This window comes from Caenorhabditis elegans, chromosome II, assembly GCF_000002985.6.
Source record: "Caenorhabditis elegans chromosome II".
Taxonomy (NCBI): Eukaryota; Metazoa; Nematoda; class Chromadorea; order Rhabditida; family Rhabditidae; genus Caenorhabditis; species Caenorhabditis elegans.
The window spans coordinates 3,567,597-3,590,548 of NC_003280.10; the positions used below are offsets into that span (position 1 = coordinate 3,567,597).

Consider the following 22,952-nt stretch of genomic DNA (forward strand, 5'->3'; position numbering starts at 1 on the left):
AAAAAAATTTCGGTGCCTCATGCTGGAATCGAACCAGCGACCTTCTGTTTACTAGACAGACGCTCTGCCACTGAGCCAATGAGGCGATGATTCTTCAGTTTTAAAAGGATTTCACAAATTTTTTGAATTATTTCACCACCTAAAAATATAGATGGTAGTAAAAAGTAAGCCCAATGCGGGGCTCGAACCCGCGACAACCAGATTAAGAGTCTGGTGCTCTACCGACTGAGCTAACCGGGCGGCGTTGTGACATAGATAACAGGGTAGTTATGAACCTTTTGTGTAGTAGACGCAGGTGAGGAAAGACAGCAGGGGTAACTGGGGGTATAACACGAAGAACGGCTGATTGCGCTAACTTTTCAGCGGTACATGGGTTAAATTTCCATATTTTACAACGAAAAATCTACAGCTGCCGACATTTTGCGGGATCGCCTTTCAATATACAAGAAGTAAGAGTATATAGATGCCAATATTAAATATATTTCAAAATCAATTTTAACAGAAGTAAAAAAATAAAATATTATGTAGGTCTCATTCCACAAGCAAATCCACGTGTCTTTCGATTCATATTCCCCGTAACAAAGGTCGCGACACAGTTGACATCTTCAAATGTGGCCGCATAATACCGTCCCCTTGCATCAATAAAGGGATCGATTGAAGCAAGAAAAAGTGCACAATTTTGATTCAGTCTTCCGTTATCAGGCTGTCCAGTTTGGAATAAAAAACCATCTGTACCGGTTGCCGAGTTGTCGGTCCATTCGAAGGCGGTAGTTCGGCTACACGTTGCTGTAAGAGGCTGCCCCATGCATCTCGCGGTTCTCTGAAGTCCAAGCCATACCGACCCGCTCTGTTGTGGAATTAGAGATAGAAGTGATTCTGGAACAATTTGAGTGAGTAATGTGATAAGGTTTCGTATAGACTACTTTGAATAAAAAGGGCTTCTTGCTTGTTCTGAAGCCCGGTAAGAGTTGTACCGATTGATCGGCATGCTTCCTCAGCATCAGCTTGAGCAGCATGGTGCCCAATGAAGACCTGAATATGAAAATGGAGTTATATAAGAATTTGAAATGAACTCACTTTAATACACCATTTTCCTGATGGTCGATTGAAAGTTGCCCAACCATAGGGACAGACTTTGACTCGAGGCTTTGTCATAGGCCGAGGCTTTGTAGGACGAAGTGTTGTAGTTGTAGTTTTTCGAGTCGTAGTTGTTGGGATTGGTGTTGTGGTTACTGTAGTTGGAAGTTGTGTGGAGGGTACTGTAGTTGGAATTGACGTCGTGGTTACGGTCGTAGGAATATGTGTAGAGGTTACTGTAGTCGGAATAGGAGTGGTTGTTACGGTCGTCGTTGTTGACGTTGTGGTTACTGTAGTCAGAATAGGCGTGGGGGTTACGGTACTAGCAGTTGTAGAAGAAAGTGTTGTCGTTGCTTGACAAGCTTGAGCACAAGTCTGCTCTTCATCAATTTCGCAGTCCTCGTCGCTCTGAAATAACTAGAATGTAGTGTCAGAAACTGTGAAATGCGGAGAAAACTCACCGTGTCCGCAAGCAGAGTTGTTATCTGTCCAGACATTCCGACAGCGAGTAGAGTAAATATTAAGTAGAATTTTAGAGACAACATTAAACAGTCCTCAAAATATGAAATGAGCGGAGCAATAATAAAACCATTTGTTATGTGCTTCTGCCTATAGTGTCGTGGCATAAAGTTTTCTGAATGCTTGACTTTATAAGTTACGGTTACGTCACTAGAACAGTCAATTCCCAAAAACAAATTTATCAAAAAAAAAGTTTTAACTGATAAGGCAATTCACACATTATTTCAATATACTTTCTCAACCTCGTTTTCCACAGGCAAATCCACGAGTTCTACGAGCTTCATTTTCTGGAATAAAGTTTGCAACACAGTTCACATCCTCCAGTGTAGCCGCATAATATGTTCCTCTTGCGGTAATGGTCGGCGTTTCCGAAGCAAGAAGTAGTGCACAATTTTGATTCAATCGGATGTTGTCAGGCTGCCCAGGTTGGAATACAAAACCAGCAGTTCCGGTTGCCGAGTTGTCGGTCCATCGGAAGGCGGTGGTTCTGCTGCACGCGGCAGACGGTGGCTGATTCATGCAAGCAGCCGTACGCTGAATGCCAACCCATACCGAAGCACTGCGTTGTGGGATTTGGCCGAGAAGAGACGCTGAAAAAAAAAGAAAGTTTGGCTAATTGGTTATTTTGAATATTTGAAGCTATAACTCACATTGAATATACGCAGCTTCTTGTGGATTTTGAAGCCCGGAGAGTGTTGCTCCAACAGCTTGACAAGCAGCTTCAGCATCAGCTTTTGCTGCATGGAATCCGGTGAACACCTAGAAAAATTAGAAAATGTTAGAAAGTCGATAATATTTTTAGCTCACCCTGATGCACCATCCCCCAGAAGGCCGGTTAAAGAATCTCCATCCAGGTTCACACCGATTATGCCTTCCACAAGCATAACCGCGCGTTTGCCGAGCTATGTTTGCCGGAATAAAAGTGGCAACACAGTTGACATCTTCAAGTGTAGCCGCATAATATGTGCCTCTTGCGGTAATGGTCGGAGTTCTCGAAGCAAGAAGTAGAGCACAATTTTGATTCAATAGGATATTGTCAGGCTGTCCAGGTTGGAAAACGAATCCGTCTGTTCCGGTTGCCGAGCCGTCGGTCCACTCGAAGGATGTGGTTCTGGTGCAAGCGGCGGTGATCTGCTGTCTCGTGCAAGCCGCGGTACGCTGAATACCAACCCATACGGAAGCGCTGTTTTGTGGGATTAGGGCGAGAAGAGATCCTGAAATTAGATTTATGGATCGAAATAAATCTGAACTCACTTTGAATGAACAACGCGTCATCCCGGTTCTGAAGTCCTGTAAGAGTGCCACCCTTAGCCGCGCAAGCTCTTTCAGCTTCTATCTTAGCATCGTGGATTCCTGTGAAAACCTGAAACAAAAAAAAACATTGGTACTGTGCTTATCTCCAAATTCTCACTCTCATGCACCATCCTCCAGAGGGTCGATTGGTAAATCTCCAACCGGGTAGACATCCAACGACAACTGCTGGAGTAGGTACGACTACTGGCGCCGGGGTAGTGACGACAACGACAGGAGGGGCTGTAGTTACTACCACCGGTGGAGGAGCAGCGGTTGTGACTACTACTGGTGGAGCAGCAGTTGTAGTCACTGCCGCCGGGGTAGTAGTAGTTGTCACGGTAGTTGTGGAGACCGTAGTTGAGGCCATATCAAGGCAAGCTGCACAAAACTCAGCATCTCCATCCAGTAGACAATTCGCCATGCTCTGCACCGACAAATTTCTATAGTTTCCTTCCAAGACACTAACTTACCAATGGCGTCGTCTGGGAGTGGACTCCCATTACGAGGAGAACTAGAAAAATGTAACACCTTGAAGCAGACATTGTTCAAGGATGTGCTATTCTTCAATTACCATGCCGCTTTTTATACTAGAAATATTTGGAAAACATTTTTCATGTTCTTTTAGGTCAAGTCGTATAAGCTCACGTACTCAGTTTAGTATTGTACTAATTGTTTTGCTGAAACTATAGGGTGCTTGAGAAAGTTCACTAAAATGTTATTCAAAGGTCAGTTTGTTAGTACAATGCACATTGATAGTGGGTGTTGCAAATAGTTAGTTGTTATGTATGATTCGTTACACTTTTTTTATTTTCCAGAAGGTCTTTGCTCATCCTCATCGATAAGTCGATCAAAGTTTGCAAAATAAAATTCTCCGTTCTTTTATGTGCGAAACCAGACCAAAGAATAGCATTTTTAAAAACCAGACAAGTTGGAAATTCTCATGGCTAAATTGCTTCCCGCCGAATAAAAGTATGGCACAATTCAGTGATCTTCCAAATTCCACATATGTTGGGCAAAACTGCACTACTTATTTCAGTTTGTCTAGCTCTATCAGCTGCTGACTGTCCAGCAGCATGGAAAGCAATTTTGAACTCCCAGGCCGAAGAGAGTGAAGATAACGGATGTGAAGCTGGTTGGAAGTTTTTCAATCGGCCATCTGGAGGATGGTGTATGAGGGTGAGCACTAGGGAGGAATACTTTAAGCTAGGCTAACTAACAATTTCAGGTATTCGAGGGGTTCAATGCAGCAAAAACCGACGCCGAAAAGTCCTGTAAATCCGTGGGCTCAACACTTTCTGGGATTCAAAACAGGAACGAGGCATTGTATATTCAGAGTGAGTTTCCAGTACTGAAACCTGAGTCGACATAGACTTCTGAACAGGCGTGGGCGGCAATTGCCGTTCTTCCGGGAATTCGGCAAATCGGCAATTTGCCGATTTTCTGATCTGCTGAAAATTTTCATCTTGGCAAATTGCAGATTCGCCGGAAAAATCGACTGTTTGAAATTTTTTTCCCGTCATATAATTTGCCTACTTCTCGAAATAGATATGGGAACATTCATAAGATGCGTTTTTACCGGCAAATTGGGCATATCGGTAAGTTGCCGGTTTGCCGTTTTGCAGTAAATTTTCAATTCCGGCAATTTGCCGATTTGCCGGAAATTTTGAAAACCTGCAATATCCGGAATTGCCGATTGCCGGAAATTTTGAAAACCTACATTTGCCGATTTGCCGATTTGCCAAAAACATTCAATTTGCTCAATTTGCCGATTTGCCGATTTGCCGAAAATTTTGAAAACCTACGTTTGCTGATTTGCCGAAAAATTTGAAAACCGGCAATTGCCGAAATTGTCGAGTGCCGGAAATTTTGAAAACCTACAATTGCCGAAATTGCCGAGTGCCGGAAATTTTGAAAACCGGCGATAGCCGGAATTGCCGATTGCCGGAAATTTTGAAAACCTGTAATTTGCCGATTTGCCTGAAAAATCGTTTGCCGCTCACCCCTGCTCTTAACTACAATATGACATCTCTATTTCTTTCCAGCTGCCCTCCTCGCCCAAATCGCAAGATCAAGTGGCTCCGTCTGGGTTGGCATGCAGAGAACCCAAAAATGTCTGAAGCAACCAAAATCGGACACCTGTTCAGCTCTCACAGCTTTCGAGTACACCGACGGATCCGTGACCGGTACCGACGGATTCATCTTCCAGGGCAATCAACCAGACAACAAGGAGTTGAATCAGGATTGTGCAGTTCTCCTAGCTTCCAAGGCGGCAAGTGTCTCGACTAATGGCCAATTCTATGCAGCCACGTTGGATGATATCATGTGCGATGAACAGGTCGATGACAACGGGCCACGTGTCATGCGCGGATATATTTGTGGAAAGAAGGCCGCAAAATAAATGTTCTAACAAATTTCATTTTTCTATTATATCGCTTGAAGTTCGAATAAAACAAATTTTGTTATCTAGGGGTTTCACCCTAAATTTCAGCACATTTTAAAAAAAATTTTGGTCCGACGATATGATATCTGGTAATTCAAACAAAACCCGTAGTGCCGTTTTTTAAAATCAAATTCGGCAAATCGACAAATTGCCTGTTTGCCGAACATCAATTTGCCGAAATTGTTTAGATGGTTTTTATAAGAAAAACATATTTATAAGAGTAGCACCTAAAACCGTGCCATACTTTTAAAAATAAATGTAGGAACATTCATAGGATGCGTACAATTTTGCCGGTTTGCTTATTTGCCGGAAAGTTTCAATTCCGGCATATTACCGACTTGCCGGAAATTTCAAAGATGCGTTGATTGTCGGATTATCTGTTCTTTATGTGAGTCTAAGACGGATAAAGAAGGTGAACTGGTAAGAATTCAGAAATTGTAGAAGAATCGGGGTCTTTTCTACCACCAGGTTTGCAAAAAATATATTCTCTTTTCTTTTATGTGAGAAGTAATGAATTTTGCAAAATTTGGACCGAAGAATAATTTTTTTAACGATAGAAAATTCTCATGGCACATTGCATCGAGCTGAATAAAAATGCGAAACTTTTCCATGCAGTTTTAAATTCCAGGAATGTTCTGCAAAACTGCACTTCTTCTTCTCATCTGCTTGGGTTCAACTTTTGCTGATTGCCCAGCAGCATGGAAGACGATCTTAAACTCCCAATACAAGGAGAGTGAGGACAATGGATGTGAGCCTGGTTGGAAGTTCTTTAATCGGCCTTCTGGAGGATGGTGCATGAGAGTAAGTATGGGAGGAAGGCTCTTGGAATATGAGAAGAATTCCAGGTATTCGCTGGGTTCAACGCAAAAAAAGCTGACGCTGAAAAGTCTTGTCAAGCCGTAGGATCGACACTTTCTGGAATTCAGAACAAGAATGAGGCATTGTATATTCAAAGTGAGTATTCTGTAGGTACTAACTGCTAAGCACCAGGTAGCTTTAAAAAAGTCGGAATTTTCCGACTGTAAGGAAACCTATAAAGTTCTTGACTATTGGATGGCGCAATAAAGCCAAAGGATCCGGTGTCAATGCTCCCCTTGCCAGTCGTATCATTTTCTATCGAAAAGTTTGACAATTTGACGATTTCCGTGGTATAAAATTATAAATCCACGTGGTGTCAGAATGTCCCATATCGCTGTGATCTACAAAAAATGCGGGAATTTAAACGCAGACTTCTCAACTCATGTTGCATGGCTAAGAAAGTGCTGACGCCACATTTTTTTGGAAAAAATTCCCCCAATTTTTGTAGATCAAACCGTTATGGGACAGTAACTAAATTTGTGTGAACCTCTTCCACATTTCCATGTTTCTTTCCAGCTGCTCTCCTCGCTCAAATCCCACAATCCAGTGGCTCAGTATGGATCGGAATCCAAAGAACCCAAAAATGCCTGAAACAAAAACTCACTGCTGCCTGCTCAGCCCTCACCGCCTTTGAGTACACCGACAAATCGGTAACCGGCACCGATGGATTCGTCTTCCAGAAATATCAACCTGATAACTCACAATTAAACCAGAACTGTGCACTTCTTCTAGCTTCAAAAACCCCGACTATCCTGAATGACCAATATTTTGCAGCGACGTTGGACGATACAAATTGCGATGGAATGCTCGAAGGTGATGCGGCACGCGTTCTTCGTGGATATATTTGTGGAAAGAAGGCTGATAAATAAAAATATGATCCCAATAAAAACGTTTATTTCAATTGTACAATTAAAAAATTAAGCACGTTTTCCACAAACAAATCCAAAAGTTTTACGATCTTCAAGTGATGGGGCAAAGTTTCCGACACAGTTCACTAGATCCAATGGAGCCGTGGAAACAATTGGTGCTCTCAAAAACAGAAGTTTTGCACAGTTTTGGTCGGACGATGTGATAATAGTTTTTCCACCTCGAAAAACCAATCCAGCAGTGCCGGTTGCCGAATTGTCGGTCCATTCGAATGCGGTATTTTTGCTACAATCGGCTGCCATTGTCTGATTCATACAATCCGCTTTACGTTGAACGCCAACCCATATCGAGCCAATGTCTTGTGAAACTTGCCCAAGATAAGACGCTGAAATTTTTTTTAACCAACTTGACTATCTTAAGAACTACTGAAGCTAGCTTACATTGAATATACACTGCTTCTTCTGGGGTTTGAAGCCCTGAAAGTGTGGCTCCAACATCTTGACAAGCTCTTTCAGCATCAGCTTTTGCTGCATGGAATTCATTGAACACCTGAAATTGAATATTACAAAAAAAATTATAAATGTTCCAAAACTAACTTTCATGCACCATCCCCCCGAAGGCCGATCAAAGAATCTCCATCCAGGTTCACAAATATTCCGCTTTCCGCAAGCATATCCACGTATTTTCCGAGACTACTGGAATGGGAAACGGAGTGACACAGTTCACATCGTCAAGTGTAGCTGCACGATATGTACCATTTAACACAATTTCAGGATCTTTGGATGCTAAGAGAATGGCACAACTTTGCATTATATAGTGATTATCAGGTTGTTCATGTGTGAACAGAAATCCGTCAGTGCCAGTTGTGGAGTTGTCAGTCCATTCAAAGGAGTTAGTTATGGTGCAATTGACGGTAATTGGTTTGTTCACACAAGCTTTGGTACGCTGAATACCAATCCACACGGAGGCACTGCGTTGTGGGATTTGGGAGAGGAGAGCGTCTGAATGAATAGGTAGATCGAGAAATTTGATGTATCAAAAATTACTCTGAATGAACAATGCGTCAGCTTTGTTCTGCAGCCCAGTTAGAGTCGCACCAACAGCTGCACAAGCTCCCTCAGCATCAACTTTAGCGTTGTGGTTTCCTGTGAAAACCTAAAAGCACACATTTCATTTCATTCATGATATATCGCCAAAGCTCACTCTGATGCACCATCCCCCAGAAGGTCGATTGAAAAATGTCCAGACGGCTCCGCATCCATTATTGACAGGAGAAACCGTGGTTCTGGGCACTGCTGCTTGAGTAATTTTTGCAGTAGTAGCTACTGGGGTAGTAGTAGTTATAGTAGTCGTTGTGGGAGCCTTGGTTGTTACCATATCGAGGCATGCCTTACAAAATTCTGCATCTTGCTCCTTAAGGCAACTGGACATACTCTGTAACTCGATCTCTTCGACAATCAAAACCTCAGTCCCAACTTACTCTGTTTTCGAATAAACTCCCACCAAAAGAATAATAAGGAAAATACAACATCTCATTGTAAACAGGAACATTGTTCCAGTATGAGCTTTCTCTCAATTCACCAGCCTCATTTTATACTAACCTCACCCAGAAAACATTCAACATGCTCTTTTAGGTCAAATCGAATAATGTCTGCAGACGCAAGTAGCACTTGTTGTTTTGTTTCACATGTCAACGATTTATGTTATTCAAAATACAGTTTAGTTAGTGCATTTTTCATATTGTTTTTCGGAAGAACTATCAAAATATCACATCACGTCTATAACAAATTGAAAAACATTGTGCATGTAGCCAAAAAATCTGAAAACACCGGACACTAACTATTTCAACTTTGCTTTTTGACAAAACATGTCGGCAAATATATTGAAAAATGTCTGAAGTTTTGAATTACTTTTGTAAGAATGTCTGAAAACTGGATTTTCCTATTCTAAGAGGTCTGAATTTTTGAACCTCCAATTTATAAATGTTGGAAGTCTTAAATTTCTATGCAAAAATTTAAGAATTTCCCACATAAAAATGGCTGTAAACTTGAATTTCATACGCTAAAATGTCTACATTTCTGAGTTTCCTGTGTATGTAAAAATGCCTGAATTTTTAAACTTCTAATGAAAAAATGACTGTTTATTTAACCAACATTTTCTAAATGGGCCGCCTGTCACGTGCTAACTTTCAGTATGGCTTAAACTTCATATTAAGCTGTATTCATAGCGAACATTTTTCCCACATCTTGAGACGATTAATTTTTAAAAGTCAGAAGAGCTGAACTTTTGGACTTTTCGCAAAATTCCAATCATGCACTTTCCCACTCCAAAACGTCCCGATGCTTGTATAAATAGCCCAAAGAATTCAAACTGCACACAGTTATCTTTTCAAATATGTTGAGCAAAACTGCACCTCTTCTTCTTCTACTTCTAGCTTCTTGCGTGGCACTGTGCTCCGCAGATTGCACAGTAGCCTACAAATCAATATTGAATGCTCAACTGACGGAAAGTTTGGCGAATGGATGTGAGCCTGGCTGGAAGTTTTTTAACCGGCCATCCGGAGGATGGTGCATGAAGGTTTGGGCTCAGAAGTTTTGAAGATTAACTTTAAATTTTAAGGTGATCAATGAGTATAAGGGAGCAAAAGCTGAAGCAGAGAAGGAGTGTAAAGCCGTGGGATCTACACTTTCTGGAATTCAGAATAAGGCAGAGGCTTCGTATATTCAATGTAAGCTTAATTTTGTTCTGAAGCTTTATTGCTGTCCCAGCTCAGACTGCCAATTTTTCGTTTGATCTACGCAACGCACTTTTTAAGTGACCTATGCACCATAAGAGGAAGTGGAAGAATATAGTGCCTTTATCCGTTTCAAAATATCCTAAAACCTATAGGAATCAGTTCAGTGGAGCGCACTTTCTCCAACTAATGTCCAGTACCGCGGTTCCGGTAGCTCAGAAACTTAACGTCCAAGCTCAAGCTGAAAACCTATATTGACTTTTGTTGTACAAAAAGTTTTGATTAAAAATCTACCAACTTGGGAAATTTGGTTTGGTGGAGCGCGTTTGCCTTTGGTTAGCATCGTACTGTATAATTTCACTTTCAGCTGCTCTCCTCGCCCAACTTCCAGCTTCAGTGAACAGTGGCTCTCTATGGGTTGGAATTCAGAGAGTCAAAAAGTGCTTGGCACAAAAACTATCAGCCACATGCTCAGCCCGCACCGCCTTCCAATACACTGATGGATCAGTGACCGGCACTGACGGATTTGTCTTCCAGAAGGGGCAGCCAGATAACATGTACGGCAAACAGAACTGTGCGATTTTCCTGGCCTCCAGGACACCTACTATTGTGAGTGGAAGCTTTTTCGCTGGAACACTGGATGATACGGGTTGCGAGGGAAGGATCAAGAATGAGAATCCACGTGTCATGCGTGGATACATTTGTGGAAAGAAGGCTGCTAAATGATTATCTTTCATTTTGACTCGAATAAAACAATTTCATTATGAATGTTGTTGAAATTCTCAAAATTTTTAACAATATTTTTAACGTTTCAAAAAACTCTAGAAACATCAGCTGTCAAAAAGATGTTTTGTATCTTTTCTTGAAAAAACAAAACCTATTTTCTATCGTCATTTATTGACTCAATCTTTACGCTTCCTAGGACAACGTTCAGAATATTTATGAGCGCTTCTCAGGCTTTATATCACTGTCCTGCGTCACTATTTCTGAACGACTTTCCCTTAAAAATGCTCACTTCCCGAGCATCAGTCTAAAAATGAAGTCAGCTCTAGTCCTCCTCGTTTGCTTTGGCTCTGTGCTTGCAACAGTACCAGTTGCCACTAAATGCCCAGACACCTGGAAATGGTTCAAGAGATCCAGAGGCGGTTGGTGTATGAAGGTAAGGAAGGTTATATCGACCTTAACTAAGATCTACTTCAGGTCTTCGCCGCGATTGGAACTCAAGCAGACGCTGAAGCCAAGTGCAAAGCGGAAGGAGCAGTGGTGGCAGGAGTTCAGAACACTGAGGAGATCAAGTGGATGTCAGCAACTCTCCAATCCCTCCAAACAAATCCCGTAGGTACCCTGTGGGTTGGCGCCAAGCGTACCAAACCGTGCATCTCCTCTGGATTAACCAAGCAGTGCTCCGCGATCACCTCCTTCTACTGGTCTGACCAGTCTGCCGTCGGTGTTCAAGGATTCTTCTGGCGGGCGGGAGAGCCAAACAATGCACTAGGCGGGCAGGGTTGTGCCCAGGTGTACTCCACCACTAATGATATGGATGATGTTGGGTGAGTGGATCAGATTGTGTTCACTAGAGACTTTGGTAGTTACAGATGTGGATCTACAAATCAAGGATACATTTGTGGAAAGGTTGCGACGTTCTAGTGGAATAATCTAATTGTTCATGTTGTTTAAATAAACGTTGAAAAATGTTAGAAAATGTTGGGTTTCTGATAACAGCGTAGCCGACATATAGATCAGGGGAGCCGCCTGAGAGTTGCGAGGGAGATTGCTCCTGTGAGCGTTTCCTGACTTTCATACCGAAGAACTGAGATTTGGAAAATAAATTCCAGCGTCGAGAATCGATATTTCGTCAGATTCAATTTCGACGCTTCAGTTTCCGGTTGGGAGAACGTCGGAATCCACTAATAAAAATCGAAAGGGAATGCCCCCATAGCAGCACTAGATTCCAGATTCATCCTAGGTTAAGAAGCATATGTATTACTCAATTTTCTTAATTGATTTAAATAGGGCTCCCATGAGGTCGCCGCAACGGTGCCTGCGCCAGCCTCAACGGTCGCAACGCCGCATTTACACGGTACCACGGACCCGCTGGCCTAACCCGCACTTCGCGCCTCATTCAGCTGGGAGCCCTAGATCCAAGATCTCATAGATGCCAGTGACTCCAAGTTTATCCAGATTTGAGGTGTTGAAAGTTGATTCATTTCGTTCTTTCGCCTATCTACCTTGGCCAGACGTGGGCTAGAACCTTCGGCATTGCCCCATACATTGGATCTGCCTTTTAAGAGTTCTCGAGAATCTGCGGGAGTCGTCGAACTTCTACCTAATCTTTGAGGGAATGTAGTTCCAAAATGTAGACAACGAGGAAAGGGAGAGCGATTAGATTTGACAGGGCTCTGAACAATTGCGTGCCTACAGAGTAGACCAAACTTGCCTTGAAGCCTTGAAGATGACGTTTGATGAAACAGCGGAGACCTTCAAGTGGATGGTTAATGAGGCTCAGCAAAGAAAGATCAACGGGGAAGTTCAACAAGGAAGTTCAAAAATATTACAGTTCCTTATCGAGAACACCGACAGCAGAACTAGACCGATCAACTATGGGAGCACAATAAACTACGAGATCAAAAAGATTCCTATAAAAAAGAGCGGATAGACGCCAGTATCTTCACCAAGATTCTGGGTCAGACCTCCAAATATGAGGATCTTCCTGAATACTGTTCATTTATTTGCACTTTGTGCTGCCGCAGCAATTGCTACGGAGGAGAGTACTGTAAGTTCGGCAGCTATGTGCCAATATATTCCTGATATAACTTCAGACCCCTAAGCCCGCTTCCTGGAAATTCGGAACCATCGCAGGAGAACCCGATGATTATACCAACTCGACAGCAGTCCAAGTCAACAACTTCAAAGAATGCATTGCAAAATGCTCGGCAATTTTCGACTGTATTATCGCAAGCCAGAAGAGCAAGTCGGAGCCATGTAACTTGTTCCTCTGGAACTCTGTGACAAAAGTGAAACGTGCCGAGTCTGGAGGTGAAGGCCAAACTGCGTTCCGAGTTTTCACAGAGCAACCGAGATGTAAGCTCAGTATGGATGAGCTTTTGAATGGAAAGAAATATGTGAGTGAAGGGATTGTGGTGTAAGCAAATAATGATGGGTTTCAGCAAATTTATAAAAATGACACTGAGCATTACATATGGACAATCAACAAAACAGAGGATGGCTGGGCTATGGAATACAGTAAGAGTTTGCTTTTAGAATTAGGAACCATTATTAATTTCCAGGCAAAACTATTTTGAATAATATCATCCACTGCAATGACCCCGACGCATATAAATATCCTGGAGTGCGTGGATGCTATAAGGTTAACCTCTTTTCTTAAAACTACTTGTTCATTCGACAAATTTTCAGATAGTCTTACCATTTAAGGAAGACAAAAAATGGGAGTCAGGTATGCTGTCATACCCTGAAGCGGTCGGAAATTGTACACTTCTCGGAGGAGACGGTCTTATGACAATACCTTCGTCGGATTTCGCCAGTCAAATAAAACAAAATCAAAACAGTACTCAGAGTTCCACCGTCTATTTCATTGGACTTACGAGACCCGATGATTCTTCTGTGAGTCCATTTTGATTGGCTCGTAGGCACGTAGGCACGTAGGCACGTAGGCACGTAGGGGGGTGTGTTTCAGAAGATTTTAAAAGACAATCAAAACTGAAGTAATGTATTAATTTCAGAACGACAACTGGGTATGGACGCTTCCCGATCTGAAAATTGACTCCAGCCCATTACCTCCTTGGAGTTTTCCTCCTTCACTGAATGTGGAAGCGATTTGGGCCGAGTTAGTCTATTCAATGTTTAAAAATATGTTTTTAAAATCACTTTTAGGAACTGTGCTTTAGTGTCTATTGAGGCAGACCCGACGAAATCTCTTTTGCACGCTACACTGTAAGTTTCAGTTGAGAGCTATAACCTGTGATAATTAAATTTTCAGATGCCAGCAGTGGAATAGAATGTCAGGCTACATTTGTCATTTTGCCCAATAAGTTTATTGATTGACTCATATTTCTCAATAAATACGTCAATTTTCTTACTTGAATCTGATAAAAGATTTTATGATTTTTTATCTTCTCGGAGTCACTTTGAGTATCATATAGTGTTTTCCCATTTTCTTGTTTTCCCATTTTCCAAACAGGGAAAATGGGAAAACAGGGTCTTTTCCTAAAACGTCATTTATTACTGACTTTTGTTGAAATCAAAATTGTTTCTGCAAAAAATATTTATTGCAAAAAACTAAAGCAAGAAATTTTTAAGCGAAAATGGAAGAAATCAAGAAACAAGAAATTTGCCTTCCTGCTTCTTTTGTGTATAACTGAAATTTTTAAATGCACGTAATTTCTCTGGAAATTAATTTTTTAATTTCCCCCCAGTTTGCTCAATGAGCATGAAGTTTGGTGGCGGCAGCTGGAATTTTTTAATTAAAAAAGTATCATTTCTGCAAAATTGGAAATGAACTTGTATTTTAGTTCTATTAAATTGAGCTCTAGCTAGTCGTCACTCAAAAATTTTTTAAAGAACTTGCTGAATTTTTATGTTTATATTTTTTTCGTATATTAATTCAATCATCCGGTTTGTCTGGGTTATTTACCATATAAAATTATACAATGAGTTGGCCAGACCTTATCAATACTACCTGCCGGGAAAACTACACCTACTTTGACTCTTCGGATTACCTACGCAATGCATATCATGTCACAGCAATATTTACAGTCCCTCTTTCAATTCTGGCATTTTATATAATATTAAAAAAGACTCTAAGTAGAATGAAAACCATGAAAGTGCCTCTTTTAATATTTCATTTTTGGAGCACAAACCTTGATTTAATGTTCACCGTATACACGGCTCCCTATATATTCATCCCGACCGCTTCTGGGATAACACTCGGAGTTCTAGGATGGCTGGGTGTCAGAGTCAGATGGCAGGCCTACTGGGGTCACTTTTCTGTGATGAGTAGGTGACCAATAGGCTCTAGGGAAACAATTACGCTGCCTTAAAAATTTTCAGTGCTCGGTGTGAGCTTCATAATATTGTATGAAAACCGACAAAGTCAAATTTCAACGGTGAAGTTTAAAATCCAAGGGAAACAAACTCGTATATTATATTTTGCCTTTAAAAGTGTATTCTCGTTTTTTATATTGCTTCCATTCTATATAAATAACTCGGATCAGGTGGAGTTGAGGAAAACCGTGTTAAAGGTACATTCAGCGGTTAGCAATCCCCACATTTTTTGATTACAGCAAATACCGTGCCCCACGATCGAGTTTTTTGACTCCAAAACATATGTCCTATTGGAACCAGACGAAATCCTCCCGTTATTTTCTAATATTATCGGATTTGGGGGTATTCTTGCTGAGGTGCTTTTCTTCCTATTTCACACTGTATACCATCTGACGATGGTAGGGAACACATCAATTTCAGAGTCAACAAGAAAAATGCAGAGGAAGTTTTTGAAATATGTCTCGTTACAGGTATGTTACAGGATGATCAGTTGTTGTAATTAGTAGGTCACTGTGTTAACTAGTTTTTAAAGTACAAATTCCCAGTAGCCCTACATTTTCACAGTAGTCCAGTTTATAATGTGCACATAGGACCTTCTAAAATATGTTTAACCAGAAATCTAAAACAAGGTAGTTTCAGATCTCAATTCCCTTGATAGCAATTGTGTTCCCAGTCTTATTCTCTTTGTATGCGGGCACGATGAGCTATTATAATCAAGGTAAGCTTTAAACACGGAAGTTTTAATGGGTTCGACGTGAAAAACTGATATTTTTTGAGGCTTTACTTATAATTTAATCTAGATGGATATTCCAATAGGAACAGGTGAATTTTAACGTTAAAGTTTTCAGCAGCTAACAACAACGCGATGATAATTATGGCTAATCACGGATTGCTGAGCACCTGCTGCACACTTTCCATCTATCAACCGTATAGAGGTTTTATTTTGGGCAAATTAACAGGAAATCCGGTGGAAGTATCCCCAGTGAACATAATACCAGTTATTTCTTCATGATTAACAATTTATAAATGATTTTTGAATTAATGAATCTTTATGTGATGATTTTTTTTAGTTGATCGGACGTCGAACATTTGATGTAGAAAGAAAAACTTTAAATTTTGTAAATTCTCTCGAAACTGTTTTCATTTTTGAATTTTACAGTCAGTTTTCTCAAAAATTGGGCGTGACATTTGTCGGCGACAGCTGAAAAAATTTGAAATAAACTTAATTTTTAGTCTAATTAAGTTGAGCTAATGTTAGTAGCTACTCAAAAAATGTCAAAGTTTTGACGCGCAAATGAGACCAATCAGCAAGACCAACGTCGCTGATTGACTTTATCAATACTACCTGCCGGGAAAACTACACCTATTTTTTCAATTCCCCGGATAGCAGTCGCTTTACTAATTTTTATTCAATGTACGTAGATAAGACGAACTATTACAATCAAGGTGAGGAGTTTGACTAGATCCTTGCTTTAAAAAACGTTCCAGCTCTCAACAACCGTGCTATGATAATTATGGCGAATCATAGATTATTAAGCACCTGCTGCATTCTTTTTATTTATAAACCCTATCGGAATTTTATTATCAGTAAATTAACAAGGAAGCTGGTGAGAAAACGAAACGGGACATCAGTTACTTCTTTATAACAATCTTTATAACAAAATTTATATGCCCCTAAATAGTGCTTTCAGAAAATAGCAAGTATTCTTGGAATTTTTAAATATTAAATGCAGGTAAATTCTTTCGAAACTGATTTTTTGATTTTTCCCCCAGTTTTCTCAAAGAGTATGTGTTTTAAGACGCTTCCATGATGTTTGTAGGCGACAGCTGAAAAAATTTTGAAATATAAAAAATGAATTCTGCAAAATTGGAAATAAAATTAAATTGTTCAAATAAGTTGAGCTCAAGTTTATTGCTACCTAAAAAATTCATATGTATTTGCTGCATTTTTATGCATTTACAACTGTTTTCTCTTGGTTATTTGCCATATAAAATTATACAATGACTTGGCCAAACCTTATCAATTCTACCTGCCGAGAAAACTACACCTACTTTGACTCTTCGGATTACCTACGCAATGCATATCATGTCACAGCAATATTTACAGTCCCACTATCAATTCTGACATTTTATATAATATTAAAAAAGACCCCGAGTAGAATGAAAACCATGAAAGTGCCACTTTTAATATCCCATGCTTCGAGCACAAACCTTGATTTAATGTTTACCGTATACTCAGCCCCCTATGCATTTTTCCCGACCGCTTCTGGAAAATCACTAGGAGTTCTAGGATGGCTCGGTGTCGGAGTCAGATGGCAGGCCTATTGGGGTCATTTTTCTGTGATGAGTAGGTGCCCAGAGGCTATAGGGAACAAACGTTATGCATTGTTAAATTTTCAGTGCTCGGTGTGAGCTTCATCATTTTGTATGAAAACCGGCAGAGTCAAATTTCGACGGTGAAGTTTAAAATCCAAAGGAAACAAACTCGTATTTTATATTTTGCCTGTAGATATTTATTCTCGTTTGTTATATTGCTTCCATTCTATATAGATGGCTCGGATCAGGTCGTGTTAAGGAAATCCGTGTTAAAGGTACATATCAATCAGCAGTCTGGAGGTCGCGAGTTTAAGTCCGGCCTCACCCCCTAGGTTCACCCAGCCTCTATTGGGAAGTGGAGCAATCCACGACTGGATTATCGGCCACAGTCCCCGGCTAGGACGTGGCTTAAATTACAGCCCAGTGGGATCACCACCAGGCAGTGTACCTGAATCCCAGATCCGCAGTGCATAGCACTTGAAGGACGGATCGTCCTTTAATCCTTTAATCCTTTAATTTTTTATTTCAGCAAATCCCGTGTCCCACAATTGAATTTTTTGATTCCCAAACCTATGTCTTATTGAGACCAGACGAAATCCTCCCGCTATTTTCAAATATTATCGGATTCGGGGGTATTCTTGCTGAGATCTTTTTCTTCCTATTTCACACTGTATACCATCTAACAATGGTAGGGAACACATCGACTTCAGAGACAACGAAAAAAATGCAGAGGAAGTTTTTGAAGATTGTCTCGTTGCAGGTAGGATCAGTTGTTATTGCCTATACATTTTGATAATTCATAATAGTCACAGTGTTAACTAGTTTTTAAAGTAAAAATTCCCTGTAGCCCTTCACATTTTCTACAGTAGTCCAGTTGTGTTTAATCAGAAATCTAAGACGAGGTAGTTTCAGATCTCAATTCCCTTGATAGCAATTGCCTTGCCAGTCTTATTCACTTTGTATGCGGGCACGATGAGCTATTATAATCAAGGTAAGCTTTAAACACGGAAGTTTTAATGGGTTCAACGTGAAAAAAGTGATATTTTTCTTGAGTCTTTACTTATAATTTAATCTAGATGGATTTTCCAATAGAAACAGGTGAATTTCAACGTTAAAGTTTTCAGCTGCTAACAACAACGCGATGATAATTATGGCTAATCACGGATTGCTGAGCACCTGCTGCACACTTTTTATCTATCAACCGTATAGGGATTTTATTATGAGAAAATTAACAGGAAGTCCGGTGGAAGAAATACCAGTGGCCACAATACAAGTTATTTCTTTATGATTAACAATTTATCAATTATTTTTGAATTAATAAATCGTTATGGGATGATTTTTTCAGTTATTTGCACGTCGGACGTCGAAGGTAGAAAGGAAACATTAAAAATTTCCCCAGTTTTCTCAAAGATTGGGCGCTCTTGATGTCTGCACTATGGCCTTTGACGGCGACAGCTGAAAATATTTCAAAGTAAATGTAAGAGAAGAATGTCTGCATAATCTGAAATAAACTTAATTTTTTTTCATAATCTGAAATAAACTTAACTGGGATGAGCTAATGTGAGTAGCTACTCAAAAAATATCAAAGTTTTGACGCGCAAATGAGTCAACCAATCAGCAGGGCCAACGTCGCTGATTGGTTGAGAATTTTTCGCCAAGATATTTTGAACTAAATTTTTATGTATTTTCTACATTTTTTTCTAGTTTTCAGATCATTTAAATAAACAATGAATTGGCCAGACCTTATCAATTCTACCTGCCGAGAAAACTACACCTACTTTGACTCTTCGGATTACCTACGCAATGCATATCATGTCACAGCAATATTTACAGTCCCACTATCAATTCTAACATTTTATATCATTTTGAAAAAGACTTCAAGTAAAATGAAAACCATGAAAGTGCCACTTTTAATATTTCATTTTTGGAGCACAAATCTTGATTTAATGTTTACCCTATACTCAGCCCCCTATATATTTTTCCCAAGCACATCTGGGACACCACTTGGAGTTCTAGGATGGCTGGGTGTCGGAGTCAAATGGCAGGCCTATTGGGGTCAGTATTCTGTGATGAGTAGGTGCACATAGGCTATAGGGAACAAACGTTATGCATCGTTAAATTTTCAGTGCTCGGTGTGAGCTTCATCATCTTGTATGAAAACCGGCAGAGTCAAATTTCAACGGTGAAACTTAAAATTGAGAGAAAACAAACTCGTATACTATATTTTGCGTTTAAATGTTTATTTTCGTTTGTTATATTGCTTCCATTCTATATAAATAACACGGATCAGATGGAGTTGAGGAAAACCGTGTTAAAGGTATATTTAGTGGTGAGCAATAGGCTTCCGATTGGTCACTTTTTCATTATTACCACATATTTTCAATTCAACAAATCCCGTGTCCCACGATCGAATTTTTTGACTCCAAAACATATGTCCTATTGGAACCAGACGAAATCCTCCCGTTATTTTCAAATATTATCGGATTTGGGGGTATTCTTGCTGAGATGTTTTTCTTTTTATTTCACACTGTATACCATCTAACAATGGTAGGGAGCACATCAATTTCAGAGACAACAAGAAAAATGCAGAGGAAGTTTTTGAAGAATGTCTCGTTGCAGGTAGGATCAGTTGTTGTAATTAGTAGGTCACTGTGTTAACTAGTTTTTAAAGTACAAATTCCCAGTAGCCCTACATTTTCACAGTAGTCCAGTTTATAATGTGCACATAGGACCTTCTAAAATATGTTTAACCAGAAATCTAAAGCAAGGTAGTTTCAGATCTCAATTCCCTTGATAGCAATTGTGTTCCCAGTCTTATTCTCTTTGTATGCGGGTAAGATGAACTATTATAATCAAGGTAACTTTTTTTCTAATGTTTCTACCCTCTTTCTAATGCTTGGAAGTTTCAACGGTTTTGACTTGAAAAATGTGATATTTTCTTGAGTCATACCTTATAATTGAATCTAGAACAAGGCCTTTCAATATAAACCCCTATCAGGTGAATTTCAACGATAGTGTTTTTAGCTGCTAACAACAACGTGATGCTAGTTATGGCTAATCATGGATTGCTGAACAACTGCTGCACACTTTTCATCTATAAACCTTATAGGGATTTTATTATGAGCAAATCAATCGGAAAGCCGGCGGAAGAAAGAATAGTGGCAATAATACCAGTTGTTTCTTTATGATTTAAAATTTATCAATTATTTTTGAACCAATAAATGGTTATGGGATGATTTTTTCTAGTTAATTGGACGTTTGATGTAGAAAGGAACACTTCGAGTTTTGTAAAATCAATGGAAAATTGTTCCCCAGTTATCTCAAAGATTGGGAGTTCTTGATGTTTGCACTATGGCATTTGTCGGCGACAGCTGAAAATGTTTCAAAGTACACAAAAGAGAAGAATTTCTGCAAAACTTGAAATAAACCTTATTTTTAGTTCAAATAAGTTGAGCTGAAGTTTGTATTAATGTTGTTTTTTTCTCTATCTTTTTCTAGTTTTCAGATCATTCAAATATACAATGACTTGGCCGGACCTTATCAATTCTACATGCCGAGAAAACTACACCTACTTTGACTCTTCGGATTACCTGCGCAATGCATATCATGTCACAGCAATATTCACAGTCCCTCTATCAATTCTAACATTTTATATAATATTAAAAAAGACTCCGAGTAGAATGGAACCCATGAAAATGCCACTTTTAATATCTCATGCTTCGAGCACAAACCTTGATTTAATGTTCACCGTATACTCGGCTCCATATATATTTTTCCCGACCGCTTCTGGAACAACACTTGGAGTTCTAGGAAGGCTGGGTGTCGGAGTCAAATGGCAGGCCTATTGGGGTCAGGTTTCTGTTCTGAGTAGGTGTCTAGGGAAACAATTATACAGCTTAAAAATTTTCAGTGCTTGGTGTGAGCTTTATCATGTTGTATGAAAACCGGCAGAGTCAAATTTCAACGGTGAAGTTTAAGATAAAAAGGAAAGAAACTCGAATATTATATTATGCTGCAAACTATTTATTTTCATTTACTGTGATGGTTTCATTCTATATACATAACTCGGATCAGGTGGAGTTGAGGAAGTTTGCGTTTAAGGTACATTTGCTGACCATTCAGCGAGGAGCAATAGGCGTGGATACTTGCGCTGATTGGTCGCCTATTTCATATGCCCACCAATCAGTGACAAGCAACAGGCGTGGCTACCGCCGTTGATTGGTCGCCATCCACCAGTAAATATATTTCGTCTCAGAAAATCCCTTGTCCCACTATTGAATTTTTCGATTCCAAAACATATGTCCTATTGAAAAGTGGAGAAGTTATCCCGCTCATATCAACTATTAGCGGATTTGTGTGTATTGGTGTTCAGACGTTTTTCTTTCTATTCCATACTATATACCATCTAACGTGTGTCGGAAGCGCAACGGTTTCAGAGTCAGCAAAAAAGCTGCAGAGGATGTTTTTGAAGATTGTTTCGGTTCAGGTATGATATCTTTAATCAGTAGTAGGTCACAGTGAAAATTGGTTTTTGAAGTACTAACTATCAGAAGCTCTAGCCTATATTTGTGAATATTGCTCGGTAGTTTCAGATTTCAATTCCCTTGATAGCAATTGTCCTCCCAGTTTTATACTCGATGTATGCGGATAACACGAGCTATTATAATCAAGGTAACTTTTTTTGAAAATTTTACTACCCTCTTTCGAAAGTTCGGAAGTTTTAACTTTTTTGAATTGAGAAAGTAATATTTTTCTTGACTCATAGCTTATAATTTAAATTAGAACAAGGAAGGTCTTTCAATAGAAATACAACCAGGTAAATTTTGAATTTAATTTTTTTTCAGCAGCTAACAACAACGCGATGATAGTTATGGCTAATCATGGATTGCTGAGCACCTGCTGCACACTTCTTATCTATAAACCTTATAGGGATTTCATTATGAGCAAATTCATTTTTTGATTTATCAATTATATTTGAATAAATGTTCACACAATAACGAAATATGTTGCTCCCGCATGTGTTGCTCCGTACCATCTGCTGTCTGCGTCTATCGAGTCAGAACTAGTCTCCGCCTTCCCACCGGGCAATGCGTAAAAACAAAGAGACCGGACACTCCCTAGGCCATTCGGTTCTCTGTGACTCCTTGTGTTGGGGTCTTGTATTCTTTTTTCCTGTTTTTCTGGTTTTTAAAGTTCTGTGTGGTGTGAAAAAAAAACGAGGTAAGTATTGAATTAAAAATGTACATTTTTTAAAGCTATTTATTTGATACCTTTTAATAGTTTTCTTTTGTGGGTTTTTGCTCTAAATGGTAGAATACAGTCCCAATATACTGAATATAAATGTAAAAAAAAATTCTAAATTTTTTATGATTTTTTAAAAAATTTTGAAACAATTAATTAAAATTTTTTTTTCTTTTTCTTCTTTGTTTTTTTTTAATTTGAAACATAGTTTGTCAATTTTTCAGACATATTTCAATTAGTTTCGCCGTAAAATGCGAAAATGTCAAAGTGACTCACGGTGTGGATTTTTTAACAAACAATCAAAAAAACATGTTCCAAGAATTAATTCATTCTTAACCATTGCGTGACACGTGGCATTTTTTTGAGTTTTTTTATGGATTTCAGCTGTTTTAAATCAGCTAACTTTCAGCTTTGTTTCAGTTTTTCTTCAATTTTTTTTTTGGATTATCAAAGTTGACAGCATTTTCAAGTAAGACATAAAGAAAAAATTAGAACAACACATTCTGTAATAGAAGAAAACAACGACAAAGTATGTATATCTTGCGC

General features: G+C 39.4%; 10 protein-coding genes, 3 non-coding genes and 2 pseudogenes across 15 annotated transcripts; 9 read left to right on the forward strand and 6 right to left on the reverse strand.

Annotated features, from left to right (window-relative positions):
• Positions 1–13: 13 nt before the first annotated feature.
• W10G11.t2 lies at positions 14–85 on the reverse strand. Its single transcript has one exon. It is a non-coding gene; the product is annotated as a tRNA-Thr (tRNA).
• Positions 86–167: 82 nt separating this feature from the next.
• On the reverse strand, positions 168–240 carry W10G11.t1. Its single transcript has one exon. It is a non-coding gene; the product is annotated as a tRNA-Lys (tRNA).
• Positions 241–520: 280 nt separating this feature from the next.
• On the reverse strand, positions 521–1,622 carry clec-127 (C-type lectin domain-containing protein; the record flags this gene model as incomplete). Its single annotated transcript, NM_062179.2, has 4 exons — positions 521–876; positions 924–1,032; positions 1,078–1,485; positions 1,539–1,622. 4 exons carry the CDS (start codon positions 1,620–1,622, stop codon positions 521–523), a joined length of 957 nt encoding a protein of 318 aa, NP_494580.2.
• A 211-nt stretch (positions 1,623–1,833) lies between these two features.
• Positions 1,834–3,431, reverse strand: clec-128 (C-type lectin domain-containing protein; the record flags this gene model as incomplete). The annotated part of the gene is made up of 6 exons (NM_062180.2): positions 1,834–2,186; positions 2,247–2,355; positions 2,404–2,810; positions 2,851–2,959; positions 3,008–3,313; positions 3,360–3,431. 6 exons carry the CDS (start codon positions 3,429–3,431, stop codon positions 1,834–1,836), a joined length of 1,356 nt encoding a protein of 451 aa, NP_494581.2.
• A 460-nt stretch (positions 3,432–3,891) lies between these two features.
• clec-129 (C-type lectin domain-containing protein) lies at positions 3,892–5,351 on the forward strand. The gene is made up of 3 exons (NM_062181.2): positions 3,892–4,065; positions 4,115–4,223; positions 4,932–5,351. Exons 1-3 carry the CDS (start codon positions 3,895–3,897, stop codon positions 5,285–5,287), a joined length of 636 nt encoding a protein of 211 aa, NP_494582.1. The 5' UTR covers positions 3,892–3,894; the 3' UTR covers positions 5,288–5,351.
• A 607-nt stretch (positions 5,352–5,958) lies between these two features.
• clec-130 (C-type lectin domain-containing protein) lies at positions 5,959–7,084 on the forward strand. Its single transcript, NM_062182.2, has 3 exons — positions 5,959–6,130; positions 6,175–6,283; positions 6,704–7,084. The coding sequence occupies exons 1-3, from the start codon at positions 5,960–5,962 to the stop codon at positions 7,054–7,056; spliced, it is 633 nt and encodes a 210-aa protein (NP_494583.1). The 5' UTR covers position 5,959; the 3' UTR covers positions 7,057–7,084.
• An 18-nt stretch (positions 7,085–7,102) lies between these two features.
• clec-131 lies at positions 7,103–8,605 on the reverse strand (annotated as a pseudogene). Its single transcript has 6 exons — positions 8,535–8,605; positions 8,258–8,488; positions 8,101–8,209; positions 7,651–8,055; positions 7,495–7,603; positions 7,103–7,439 (listed from the first exon to the last, which is right to left on the reverse strand). Coding segments are annotated over exons 1-6 (1,262 nt in total).
• Positions 8,606–9,445: 840 nt separating this feature from the next.
• clec-132 (C-type lectin domain-containing protein) lies at positions 9,446–10,556 on the forward strand. Its single transcript, NM_062184.2, has 3 exons — positions 9,446–9,631; positions 9,674–9,782; positions 10,156–10,556. Exons 1-3 carry the CDS (start codon positions 9,449–9,451, stop codon positions 10,512–10,514), a joined length of 651 nt encoding a protein of 216 aa, NP_494585.1. The 5' UTR covers positions 9,446–9,448; the 3' UTR covers positions 10,515–10,556.
• Positions 10,557–10,824: 268 nt separating this feature from the next.
• On the forward strand, positions 10,825–11,485 carry clec-133 (C-type lectin domain-containing protein; the record flags this gene model as incomplete). Its single annotated transcript, NM_062185.2, has 3 exons — positions 10,825–10,947; positions 10,989–11,338; positions 11,384–11,485. The coding sequence occupies 3 exons, from the start codon at positions 10,825–10,827 to the stop codon at positions 11,433–11,435; spliced, it is 525 nt and encodes a 174-aa protein (NP_494586.1). The 3' UTR covers positions 11,436–11,485.
• A 985-nt stretch (positions 11,486–12,470) lies between these two features.
• On the forward strand, positions 12,471–13,879 carry clec-134 (PAN-3 domain-containing protein). The gene is made up of 8 exons (NM_062186.2): positions 12,471–12,561; positions 12,608–12,910; positions 12,956–13,031; positions 13,076–13,155; positions 13,203–13,409; positions 13,529–13,632; positions 13,680–13,739; positions 13,786–13,879. Exons 1-8 carry the CDS (start codon positions 12,487–12,489, stop codon positions 13,835–13,837), a joined length of 957 nt encoding a protein of 318 aa, NP_494587.1. The 5' UTR covers positions 12,471–12,486; the 3' UTR covers positions 13,838–13,879.
• Positions 13,287–13,307, reverse strand: 21ur-14717. The gene has a single exon (NR_050971.1).
• A 576-nt stretch (positions 13,880–14,455) lies between the features above and the next one.
• Positions 14,456–15,909, forward strand: srh-59 (Serpentine Receptor, class H; the record flags this gene model as incomplete). The annotated part of the gene is made up of 5 exons (NM_062187.2): positions 14,456–14,801; positions 14,856–15,046; positions 15,089–15,319; positions 15,489–15,567; positions 15,698–15,909. The coding sequence occupies 5 exons, from the start codon at positions 14,456–14,458 to the stop codon at positions 15,859–15,861; spliced, it is 1,011 nt and encodes a 336-aa protein (NP_494588.1). The 3' UTR covers positions 15,862–15,909.
• A 196-nt stretch (positions 15,910–16,105) lies between these two features.
• srh-60 (Serpentine Receptor, class H) lies at positions 16,106–18,493 on the forward strand. Its single transcript, NM_062188.3, has 7 exons — positions 16,106–16,295; positions 16,338–16,582; positions 16,649–17,196; positions 17,250–17,440; positions 17,695–17,925; positions 18,078–18,156; positions 18,290–18,493. Exons 3-7 carry the CDS (start codon positions 16,851–16,853, stop codon positions 18,451–18,453), a joined length of 1,011 nt encoding a protein of 336 aa, NP_494589.1. The 5' UTR covers positions 16,106–16,295; positions 16,338–16,582; positions 16,649–16,850; the 3' UTR covers positions 18,454–18,493.
• Positions 18,494–18,892: 399 nt separating this feature from the next.
• Positions 18,893–20,353, forward strand: W10G11.8 (annotated as a pseudogene). The gene is made up of 5 exons: positions 18,893–19,238; positions 19,292–19,482; positions 19,554–19,784; positions 19,944–20,022; positions 20,190–20,353. Coding segments are annotated over exons 1-5 (1,011 nt in total).
• Positions 20,354–20,686: 333 nt separating this feature from the next.
• srh-57 (Serpentine Receptor, class H) lies at positions 20,687–22,125 on the forward strand (the record flags this gene model as incomplete). The annotated part of the gene is made up of 5 exons (NM_062189.1): positions 20,687–21,032; positions 21,076–21,266; positions 21,421–21,651; positions 21,758–21,836; positions 22,010–22,125. 5 exons carry the CDS (start codon positions 20,687–20,689, stop codon positions 22,123–22,125), a joined length of 963 nt encoding a protein of 320 aa, NP_494590.1.
• Positions 22,126–22,952: the final 827 nt, after the last annotated feature.